We start from the raw sequence: 12,777 nt of genomic DNA on the forward strand, positions 1-12,777 counted from the left end.
AGTGCCCTTTGCGTTCAAAAACTGAATAAATGTTTGCAATTCACACTTAGTGGTAACATCCAATGGGACTCCATTCTCAACGGCTGCCAAGCCAAGACTGAGTGCCTCAGCATGGCATGCACATGTTTACACACAGCGCATGAAGCTCTCTTCATAACAGTGTGACCAACTGCCACACAAACAGAGTTCTGTACTTATAAAAAAATAGATCTTATTTTTGGGATTACCCTCATATCATATTAAAAGATATTCACAATGAAAGATAAGAATGTGCACTAACACTTGTAAAATTAACAAGGAAAAATAATTTATCAAATGCTAAAATTAAAAGTGTAGCTGGATATCTGTTGAATCAGAGCTGTAGTACATGATACCAGGCTGCCAAAAAATCACAAAATATTGTAATCACACAATTAATTAGTGTCTAATCAAGTAGCAGAAAGAAACATGTTGACACCCAACAGCATGTCAATGTAGAAACAACTTTCAAAACATGTAATATGTTCATATTCATACAGAAAAAGTGATAAATAATAGGATTGTAATTACATACATGAGCTACAAAGGCACAGTGTCAGACATCACCTATTTGAATGCTCAAGTAGAAAGAGGAGATGTAGTTAACATTTGGTTGATTCTAGCAGCAGCAATGTTTGCTGACTAATAGATAATTTCCTATAATGGATGCATATATGTGAAATGATTCCTGCATCTACTACATCTATATTCTGCAAAACCACTGTGAATGCATGACAGAGGGCACATTCTTTTGTACTGGTTATTAGGGCTTTTTCAATTCCGTTGACGTACGGAGTGCAGGAAGAAAGACTGTTTAAATGCCTCTGTGCATGCTGTAATTAATCTAATCTTGTTCTCATGATTATTATGGGAGCAATATGTAGGGGGTTGTAGCATATTTCTAGAGTCATCATTTAAAGTCAGTTCTTGAAACTTTGTAAGTAGGCTTTTTTGGGATAGTTTACATCTATCTTCTAGAGTCTGTCAGTTCTCTTCCATCAGCATCTTTGTGGCCCTCTCCCATGAGTCAAATTAACCTGTGATCATTCATGGTATCATCCATTGTATATGTTCAACATTCGCTGTTAGTCCTACTTGGTTTGGGTTTGGCATACTGGAGCAATATTCTAGGATGGGTCTCGCAAGTGTTTTGTTCACAATCTCCTTTGTAGATTGATTGCATTTCCCCAGTATTTTACCAGTAAAACAAGGTCTGCCACCTATTTTATGTGTGGCTGAGCCTACGTGATTGTTCTGTTTCACTGTTACACTAAACTATTTGTGCGAGTTGACAGATTCCAGCTGTGACTCATTGATACTGTAGTCATAGAATACCATGTTTTTTGTTATCTGAAGTTCACAATTTTACATTTCTAAACATTTCATCAGGATTAGACTGAATACTTGTGCAGTTTTCTCAAACAGTACTTTATTATAGAAGTATGAAGTTACTATTAATATTATTTACGTATGTTTATTTATATGATCAATTTATGAAACTGTGAACAATATTAAAAACTATCAGTCTGATGTACTTATTGGCATAGATTCAACAAATTAGTCTTGTTTTTCTTTTCTCTTATTAGCCACTTATAACTCATGTGAAAGGCACTTAATTTAAATAATTTACAGTAAACTGATAATAGGTGATCTGTCACAGATTTGTTACATGAAAAGCCATGGAGATGGCGCAGCTTATAAGCAGGAAGCTCAACAGCTCTGCCTAGCTGGTTTTGCAGTTACAGTAACATCAGGTCATTGTGGTGTGGTTGTTAATACGAGAGGTATAGTGGTTTGGGTGCGGGCTCTGCCAGGTTTGCTAGCATCATCGATACTCTAAGAATCTTTGATATGTATGCCTTTTTCAGAATTAGCCTCATTTGTGACTCAGTAAAAATCATATGTTAAGCTGAGCAGTGAGTAACAGTTATAAACGATAAAGTTCATTTGGTGATAGGAATGGTTCTCTGAGAAAGCAGAGAATTTTGCACAGTCATTTTAAATGTAGTTACTGTCCTGCTGACAAACAGAAATTATATGGAATGAAAGCAGCTGTCAAAAGGTCAATGAGACATTCTTTTAACGAATTTTAAAGCAATATTTTATCTGCAGACTCTGAAAACAAAAAAATTTAGTTGTATGTAAAATATATGAATGCAACAAATAATTCAATACCTTCTCTTGCTGACAGTACAGGTAATGTAATGGATGATGACAAACAGAAGGCCGAAATTCTAAACCTAGCTTTCAAAAACTCATTTATGGTAGAAGACTGCAACACCATTGCCCCTTTCAATTATTGAACAAATGCAAGGGTGGCTGACATAGTGTTTAGTGTATCTGGGATTGTAAAACAGTTAAGATCCTTAGATGCCAGGAAGGCATCTGGCCCAGACGGAATCCCCGTAAGTTATATGTTGATTATGCTACAAATATAGAACCATTCTTATCCATCATCTATTAGAGATCATTGGAACAGTGGAAAGTTCCACGGGACTGGAAGAAGGCCCAGGTCATAGCAATCTATAAAAAGGGTAGAAAATCGGATGCACATAATTACCGGCCAATTTCACTGACATCAATTTGTTGTAGAATCATGGAACATATTTTGTGTTCAGACATAATGACCTGCTGTAAACTGTGAAGATGGAACATGAAAATAATCAACAAACTAATTCTCCTTGTTCCAACAGGTTTGGACCTCGGTTCCCTGTCACTGTAAAATGTTATGACAGAGGAATTAGGAAAAAAGTCATGTCTATTGCCAAAGAGATGGGCATCACTAAGATCATCAAAGAAGGAGTATACACAGCACAAGGTGGTCCTGCATTTGAGACTGTTGCAGAAACACGCTGCCTCAAGGCACTGGGTACTGATGCAGTTGGTAAGAAGTGTGCTACAAATTTTATTCAGTTTCCAGATTTTGCAAAGTATAAACAAAAATTTTTATTCAGTTTAGAGATGCTCAGCCCTTGTAACCTTCTGAGTAGTCCTCTTCGCTACCTGCACACTTGTCTCCACAAGTTTCCACATAGTTATGCAGATCTAGAAAGTTTTCTTCTTCATGTCATCAGCAGTCTTGAAATGGCATCCTTTCAGCACTTAAATTTGGAAGCAAGAAAAGTTTATGAATATTTATTGTCTCTATTGGTTGTTATAGAAAGAGAAGAAGAAGCAGATGAACATGAGATGGGAGATAACACTCTCCTGTGAGAAGAATTCAACAGATCACTTAAAGATCTAAGTTGAAAGAAGGCACCTGGAGCAGATCACATTTTCTCAGCATGATTGAGATCCTGAGCCAGCCATGACAAAACTATTCTACATGCTATGCAAGATTTGAGACAGACATAAAGAACAATGTAATAATTGCCATTCTATACAAGACAGGTGGTAACAGGTGTAAATATTTCAAAATCATCAGTTTAATGAGTCATAGTTGCAAAATATTGGCTCTAAACATTTGCAGAAGAATTGAAAAATTGGAAGAAGCCAATCTTGGGGAAGACCAGCTTTGGATCTGGGAAAATTTAAGCACACACAAGTCAGACCAACCCTATGACTGATTTTAGAAGAGAAGTTGATGAAAGGTACCCCTAAATTTATAGGATTTGTAGATTTAGAGAAAGCTTTTGACAGTGTTGACTGCAATACACTCTTTGAAAGTATGCAGGTAGCAGAGATGAGATGCAGGAAACAAAATGTTATCCACAATTTATACAGAAAGCAGGCTGCAGTTATAAGAGCCAAAGGGCAGAAAAAATCAGTGGTTCAGAAGGGACTGAGACAGTGTTATAATCTGTCACTGATGTTATTCGATGTGTACACTGATCAAGAAATGAAGGAAAACAAAGAGAAATCATGAAAGGGAATTAAAGTTCAGGAAGAAGGCTTCGTGGTTTGCCACTTACATTGTAGTTCTGTCAGAGATGGCAAAAGAGTTGGAAGACCATTTAAACAGAATAGACACTCTTGAAAAGAGGTTATGAGATGAACATCAATGAAAGTAATTCAAGGGAAATGGATTCTAGTTGAATTAAATCAGATGATGAGGAAATCAGATTAGAAAATGACATACTAAGGTTAGTAGGTGGCTAGTTAACTGATGATGGCTGAAATAGAGAGGATATAAAAATTGATGCTGAGAATAGGAAAAAAAGTCTTTTCTGAAGGTACTTGTCTGAAATCTAGCCTAGTACAAAGTGAAACTAGCCTAACAAATAATATGGAAAAGAAGAGAAAAGAAGCATATGAAATGTGATGCTACAGAAGAATGCTGAAGATTGGTTGGTAGCTCAAATAACTAATGAGATGGCACTGACTTAAACTGGTGAGAAAAGACATTAATGGCACAACTTGACTAAAACAAGGAATTGGCTGATGGCACACATCCTGAGTTGAGGCATCAAGGAATCATCACTTTGGAAATGGAAAGAAGTCTGTATGTGGAGGGGGGGGGGGCAGGGGGGAGGGGGGGAGTTGTAGAGACAGAGCAAGTTGAAATGGGTGTGGGTTGTGATAGTCATGCAGGGAATAAGGGGCTCATACAGAATAGACGAGCGTGGAGAGCTGCATCAGATCAGTCCTCCAACTGGATATCGCAACAACAACAATGATGGCTGATGGTGTGAGAGTTCTCAGGTATTTCAGAAAATACATCTTCCATTGCTTCCACTGATTTCATTATTTATTGAGTCTGACTTGATCAGTTTTGAGGCTGTAGCTTCAGTATCAAATGCTGATAATCATCATATACTGATTTATCTTCTAAGAGGCCACAAAATATGTTAATGAAGGCCAAAATTACTCATGAATAATGAAACCATACTGTGCCATATTAATATATCATATACAAGGGTTGCCCAGCAAGTAATGCACTGCATTTTTTTCTTAGCTGAAAACAATGCTACGAATGCAAAACATTATGTGTGTATTTTTTGAAGTCTTTTGGATGAGCGTGCCAAGTTTCTATCACTTCCGACCAATAGCGTAGCTGCAGGACAGTTTCAAAATGGTGTCTGTAGGTGATGTATGTTACAAGCAATGTGCTGTGATTGAATTTCTCACTGCAGAGAAAGAAACTGTGGGGAATATTCACAAAATGATTGTGCAAAGCCTATGGAGCATCTGCTGTTGACAGAATTACAGTTAGTCACTGGGCATGAATGGAGGCAGTTTGGCAGAGCTCCACAATTTGCAGCAATCGAGGAGAACATCTGTGGATGTGTCACACCTGATGTACCCAATCTGGCCCCCTCAGACGTCCACTTGCTTGGGCCATTAAAGGATGTCGTTTGTGGAAGACATTTTGGACTGATGAGGAGGTGATTCACACAGTAAAACACTGGCTTCACTACCAGGACAAGGATTGGTACCAACAGGGCATACATGCCCTAGTTTCGCACTGGAGGAAGACCATAGAATGGAATGGAGATTACATGGAAAAATAGGGGGTGTAGATAAAACACCATTATTTCATATCTGTAATTCCCATTATGTTCAATGAAGAACTGTTGAACAAAAAAATGTGGTGCATTACTTTCTGGGAAACCCTCATAATATGCAAGAGATGGTTCACATAATTTCACTTATTTTTATTTTTTAATCTTTTTAGTGTGATCTGATGCATTTGACATTTAATGTATTGGCAATATATGATTTGGTTTCAGTAAGTGTGGGTAATTTTGGCCTCCATCTCAATATTTTGTGGTATCTTTATAATTGTTAATGCAGTATGATGCTGGTGACCATTTTATGATGAGGCCTTATCCTCTAAAATGTTTATGACAGAATAAATAAATAAAGAAAACTGTAGTCTGGAAGATTTATTTCCTGAAATGTTACTTATCAGCTGTTTATGTACAGGTTATTAGGGCTTTTTCTTGGAGTACTCAGGACTCAAAACATTAACATTCCCATCCACTAATCATCAATTCAGGTGCCCTGGTGTGCCATTGAAGTTATATCTCATCTTACATGCACCTCCATGCCTTATCCTGCCTCTCTCACCATAATTATAATCCCTCCTGCTACTCAATAATGAAATTGTCCCCAGATTCACTCTTACTTCCAGCCATAGTCAACAACATTCCACTTCATCCAACCCTTCAGTTTATCTCCCCCCTCTATGTTTCCCCTCATTAACCGACAGCTGCTTCCTGTAGGTGCTGCAGGCTACATTGTCATACTCTTCATTCCACCTCCATCATGGCATGATTATTTTTGTGCTCCATCAGCATCACTAATATATCATCAACAACATCATCTTTATTGATTGTATTTTATCTACTGTATAAAACTATATAAAAGTTTTTAAAATAATGAAATTTGTTCACTTTTGTTACAATTCCTTGGGACCCATACACCTTACAGCAGTGGTACATGCAGGTGGTAATTATGATGTACCCGCAGTGGACATCTCTCATGACAACAGTCCATCTATGAATTGCCACAGTTTTGATTCTCTACAGAAGTCAAAGGGCCAGCACTAACCTCGTGTTTACTATAGGTGATATCATAGATTGTTGTACTGTTGTGTAGAGTGAGCGCAGATTGCCAGATCTTGTAGTACTATGGTGAAATGAGTACTGGGATGAGGCAGTGGTTCTGTTTCACTACCAAGAAAGATTTTTCAAGGATGCTATGTATGTTTATTAACTGAAAGCACCAACTTTTCTTCATAATATACTTTGGCAAAGCCAGTTAGTTGCAATTTGCAACATCCGGTGGCTAATAGTAACACACTATGATAATAACGAAACTTTCTGATTATGTCATATTTTACTATGTGCAGAGACTAGTGTGCACATTATAATGGCCAATCTTAAAATGCTTTCTGACTAACATTACTGCAATCCAGTAGGCGCAAAAGTTGCGGTGCATCATTTTTGTTTGTAACTAGTTGTCATCATTTTATTGACTCTTTTGATTTCCAAACTGAACTACAAATTAAGTTGGTATTGGTGTGAAGCAAATAGAATCTGTCACTGTTCTACGTTAATACTAGATGGAGAATTTAACGGACTTTAACAGCTATATCAGTAGGCTGTGAACACAGGCACTAATGTACTAATATTTTGTTAAATGCAGTTATGAAAAGATTCTGAGAAATATTAAATAAAAACCAAATCTATTACTTATACTGTTTAATTACCCTAAGAATGTACTCACAATTTTATATGTTTTCTAGCCCGTTTAAGTCAGTGGTTATAAATATGTTATGGGCATCCATGCATACTCTTGGAGGTATAGACATCAATGAAGGTTTATTATCGTGAAATACACACCTCTATGGAGTCATCATTAAATTCGAGACTTTTACTGAGAGAACCATTACCACAGTCTTAGGTGATTTAAATATAAACTCTCAGGTGCTTGAAGCAAATTAGCATCATCACTGAATATTGTCAAATACTATTACAAGAAACATAAACTGTATATGTGTAATATCATTTGAAACTTAATTACATGGACACAGCACCTCATTCTTCTGTGCTTGCCCCTATACAGTCCCTACACAAGTAAACAAAAAACATTGCGATGTGATCAGAAATGTCATGATGCAAGTCTATAGTATAGGGCTCATAAAATCTTCCCTTAGTTTTAGTCAGTTAGATATCAGTTCAGTGTTTATTTCTGCAGGCATGAGCACGGTGCACGAGGTGGTGACAGCGCGCCACTGCGGGCTGACGGTGTTTGGGATGAGCCTCATCACGAACCGCTGTGCAATCAGCTACGACCAGGAGGACGAGGTCACCCACGAGGCGGTCCTCGAAGTCAGCAGCTCCCGTGCCAAACTCCTCCAGCAGCTCATCTGCAGGCTGGTGCCCCTCGTGCTCCAAGAGTAGTGCCGCTACAGCCACTCCACACTTTACAGCTTCCATTCCAATTGTATTATTTGTTAATCTAATTGTGTTACTGTTGTGATATGCCAATGTCTTTTATACACAGTATACCAGCTAGTTTATTAAACTACTTTTCATTTTTATCCTCTCACTTCTCAGGATCCTCCAAAGTTGTCTCCTGTTTTTGCAAGGAATCTCATGTTTTGGATTTTTGTTTATGTAGCCCTTCAATATTGCCATAACAATGGCTGCCGAGTGTTCATCAGAGACAAATATAATGTCAGGAGTGGTCCACTGAAGTATGATAGGACTGTCCCGGTTCCTGCATATGTAAACGATGAGTCGGATAGGGTGGACAGCAAACTGACACTGTTTTCTGATGATGCTATTGAGTACGGTAAAGTACTGTTTTTGCTAGATTGTAGGAGGGGATTCCAGATGACTTGGACAGAATTTTTATTAGGTGCAATGAATGGCAGCTAATTTTTGAGAAAATTTCTTGTTGAGATGGCAGTTAGCTTTAAATGTAGGCATTTTAACTTGATGTGGTTGATTAGGAGGAACTTTCCTATAATGCTCAAATATGGTATTAAAACATTCCTGTGATGCTCAAATACAGCATTGAAAGTTCCCCACTGGTAACATTGACAAATAGCATGAAACAGAATTAATAGATATGGTCAGTAATGAAGACCATTGGCCAATTACGGTTTATTTGAAGATTTCTGAAAAAGTGTAGCAAGGCTATAAAGTACACCCATGTACTGAACCTGTTTGTGAGTACTGCTCAAGTGTCTGCTGTTCCAGTGATGTTGGATTAAAAGAAGTTATCAAGGAAATTCATAAGTGTGCTGCCAGATTTGTTACCAGTCTGTTCGATCAACACAAGAGTGTTACAGAAATGGTCCATGAGCTCAGATGAAGATTCTTGGAGGGAAGAAGATGATGTATCTGCAAAATGATGTTGAGGAACCAGTATTTGAAATCAAGTGCAGAACTATGCCACCTCCTTGAACGTCCACCTCACTTAAGGAAAGTTAGGAAGATTAGGGTTTGTACAGAGATATACAGGCAATCAGTTTGTGCCACTCTATTTCTGAGAGGAAGAGGGAAGAGAGTGACTAGCAGAGGTGTGAAGTACAAGTGGCTTGTGGAGTATGTACGTAGATGTAGATATTCGAACAAAAAAATGAATCTTCAATCTGCAGAGGAACGCGTGTTATTTTGAAACTTACTGGCACATTAAAACTGAGCGCCACACTGGGACTTGAATGCAGAAGCTTGCAGTTAATGACCAGTTCTTTTACCAGTGGAGATATTCAGATTTTCAGCTCAGCTTCATAAATTCAATTCTATTAGTACCTTTTACCTATTTTCCAAACTCCACAGAAGATCAACCTAATTTTCTGACTCCTGAAAGACATGATATCATGAAGATCTTTCTCCCCATCTTCTGACTGGTTTAATGCATGCAGTTAAATTATTATCTTGTACCAACTCTATATCTCAGAGTAGTTATTCAAGCAAACATTTTTTTTTTTTTTTTTTTTACACGTCAAGTTCCATAGGACCAAATTGTGGAGCAAATCTCTGAGGTCATGGAACGTGTCAGCACATGAAATTACAACATAAAAGTAATAACAGATAAAAATAAATGTTCATGAACTTGAAAAAAGTCAGTCCATAAGTTTAATTAAATGCTTAAGAATCAGCTTGATTTTTCAAGGAACTCCTCGACAGAATAAAAGGAGTAACCCATGAGGAAATTCTTCAGTTTTGATTTGAAAGTGCTTGGATTTCTGCTAAGAGTTTTGAATTCGAGTGGCACCTTATTGACAATGGATGCGTCAGTATACTGCACACCTTTTTGCACTAGAGTTACGGAAGTCCGATCCAAATGCAGGTTTGATTACTGCCGAGTATTAACTGAGTGAAAGCTGCTTATTCTTGGGAATAAACTAATATTGGTAACAAGAAACGACAATAAGGAATATACATACTGAGAGGCCAATGTCAAAATACCCAGATTCATGAACAGAGGTCGTGAATTCACATCACTTATTGCCCAAACTGCCCGTTGCTGAGCCAAAAAGATCCTTGTAGAATGGGAAGATTTACTCCAAAATATAATACCATATGACATAAGTGAATGAAAATAAGAAAAGTAGACTAATTTTCGTGTCGAAGTATCACTCATTTCTCATACCGTTCGAACAGTAAAAATGGCAGTATTAAGTCTTTGAACAAGATCCTGAACGTGGGCTTTCCACGACAGCTTACTATCTATCTGAACACCTAGAAATCTGAACTGTTCAGTTTCACTAATCATATGCCCGTTCTGTGAAATTAAAACGTCAGGTTTTGTTGAATTGTATGTTAGAAACTGTAAAAACTGAGTTTAACTGTGATTTAACGTGAGTTTATTTTCCACGAGCCATGAACTGAGGTCATGTACTGCACTATTTGAAACCGAGCCAGTGTTGCAGACAACATCCTTTACTATCAAGCTAGTTTCATCAGCAAACAGAAATATTTTAGAGTCACCCATAATACTACAGGACATATCATTTATATAAGTAAGGAACAGGAGTGGCCCCAACACTGATCCCTGGGGCACCACCCACTTGACAGTAACCCACTCAGATCCCACATCACAGCCGTTATCAGAATTGTGAATAATGACTGCATGTTGCTAAAGTAAGAGGTGAACCAATTGTGAGCTACTCCCCATATTTCATAATGGTCCAACTTCTGGAGCAATATTTTGTGATCAACACTATCAAATGTCTTAGTTAAATCAAAAAACCCGCCAAGCGTTCAAAACTTTTCATTTATCCCCTCCAGTATCTCACAGAGAAAAGAGAATATAGCTTTTTCAGTTGTTAAATGACTTCTAAAGCCGAACTGTACATTTGTTAGCAAATCGTATGATATAAAATCATCAGTTAACCTTACATACACCGCTTTTTCAACAACTTTTGCGAACACTGATGGCATAGAAGTACGTCTAAAATTATCTACATTATCCCTTTCTCCCTTTTTATAAAGCAGCTTTACTACTGAGTACTTTAATTACTCAGGAAACTGACCATTCCTAAAGGAAAAATTACAAATATGGCTAAATACAGGGCTAACATGTGCAGCACAGTACTTTAATATTCTGCTAGACACTCCATCATAATCATGAGAGTCCTAAGTATTCAGTGATTTAATTATTGACTCAATCTCCCTCTTGTCTGTACCACAGAGGAGTATTTCAGACATCAATCTCAGAAAGGCATTTGCCAAGAAAGTTGTATGATTTCCTGTAGAAACTAAATTTTTATTTAATTCACCATTTTCCAACAATGCTCAGAAAATGATTGTTAAATACTGTACATATATCTGATTTATCAGTAACAGAAATATTTTTACTGCAAACTGACTTTATATCGTCAAACTTGTGCTGTTGACCAGACACTTCCTTCACAACTGACCATATGGTTTTAATTTTATCCTGTGAATTAGCTATTCTACACTCCTGGAAATTGAAATAAGAACACCGTGAATTCATTGTCCCAGGAAGGGGAAACTTTATTGACACATTCCTGGGGTCAGATACATCACATGATCACACTGACAGAACCACAAGCACATAGACACAGGCAACAGAGCATGCACAATGTCGGCACTAGTACAGTGTATATCCACCTTTCGCAGCAATGCAGGCTGCTATTCTCCCATGGACACGATCGTAGAGATGCTGGATGTAGTCCTGTGGAATGGCTTGCCATGCCATTTCCACCTGGCGCCTCAGTTGGACCAGCGTTCGTGCTGGACGTGCAGACCGCGTGAGACGACGCTTCATCCAGTCCCAAACATGCTCAATGGGGGACAGATCCGGAGATCTTGCTGGCCAGGGTAGTTGACTTACACCTTCTAGAGCACGTTGGGTGGCACGGGATACATGCGGACGTGCATTGTCCTGTTGGAACAGCAAGTTCCCTTGCCGGTCTAGGAATGGTAGAATGATGGGTTCGATGACGGTTTGGATGTACCGTGCACTATTCAGTGTCCCCTCGACGATCACCAGTGGTGTACGGCCAGTGTAGGAGATCGCTCCCCACACCATGATGCCGGGTGTTGGACTTGTGTGCCTCGGTTGTATGCAGTCCTGATTGTGGCGCTCACCTGCACGGCGCCAAACACGCATACGACCATCATTGGCACCAAGGCAGAAGCGACTCTCATCGCTGAAGACGACACGTCTCCATTCGTCCCTCCATTCACGCCTGTTGCGACACCACTGGAGGCGGGCTGCACGATGTTGGGGCGTGAGCGGAAGACAGCCTAACGGTGTGCGGGACCGTAGCCCAGCTTCATGGAGACGGTTGCGAATGGTCCTCGCCGATACCCCAGGAGCAACAGTGTCCCTAATTTGCTGGGAAGTGGCGGTGCGGTCCCCTACGGCACTGCGTAGGATCCTACGGTCTTGGCGTGCATCCGTGCGTCGCTGCGATCCGGTCCCATGTCGACGGGCACGTGCACCTTACGCCGACCACTGGCGACAACATTGATGTACTGTGGAGACCTCACGCCCCACGTGTTGAGCAATTCGGCGGTACGTCCACCCGGCCTCCCGCATGCCCACTATACGCCCTCGCTCAAAGTCCGTCAACTGCACATACGGTTCACGTCCACGCTGTCGCGGCATGCTACCAGTGTTAAAGACTGCGATGGAGCTCCGTATGCCACGGCAAACTGGCTGACACCGACGGCGGCGGTGCACAAATGCTGCGCAGCTAGCGCCATTCGACGGCCAACACCGCGGTTCCTGGTGTGTCCGCTGTGCCGTGCGTGTGATCATTGCCTGTACAGCCCTCTCGCAGTGTCTGGAGCAAGTATGGTGGGTCTGACACACCGGTGTCAATGTGTT

At 39.5% G+C, this 12,777-nt stretch overlaps 1 protein-coding gene across 1 annotated transcript in view; it reads left to right on the forward strand.

Moving 5' to 3' along the window:
- Nucleotides 1-8,005, forward strand: part of LOC126252636 (purine nucleoside phosphorylase-like) — a 53,933-nt gene extending 45,928 nt beyond the window's left edge. Inside the window, 2 exon segments of the mRNA XM_049953539.1 lie at nucleotides 2,712-2,902; nucleotides 7,660-8,005. Coding sequence (XP_049809496.1) covers nucleotides 2,712-2,902; nucleotides 7,660-7,865 — 397 coding nt within the window. The 3' untranslated portion in view covers nucleotides 7,866-8,005.
- The last annotated feature ends 4,772 nt before the right edge of the window (nucleotides 8,006-12,777 follow it).

Source organism: Schistocerca nitens, chromosome 4 (assembly GCF_023898315.1).
Source record: "Schistocerca nitens isolate TAMUIC-IGC-003100 chromosome 4, iqSchNite1.1, whole genome shotgun sequence".
NCBI classification, from domain to species: domain Eukaryota; kingdom Metazoa; phylum Arthropoda; class Insecta; order Orthoptera; family Acrididae; genus Schistocerca; species Schistocerca nitens.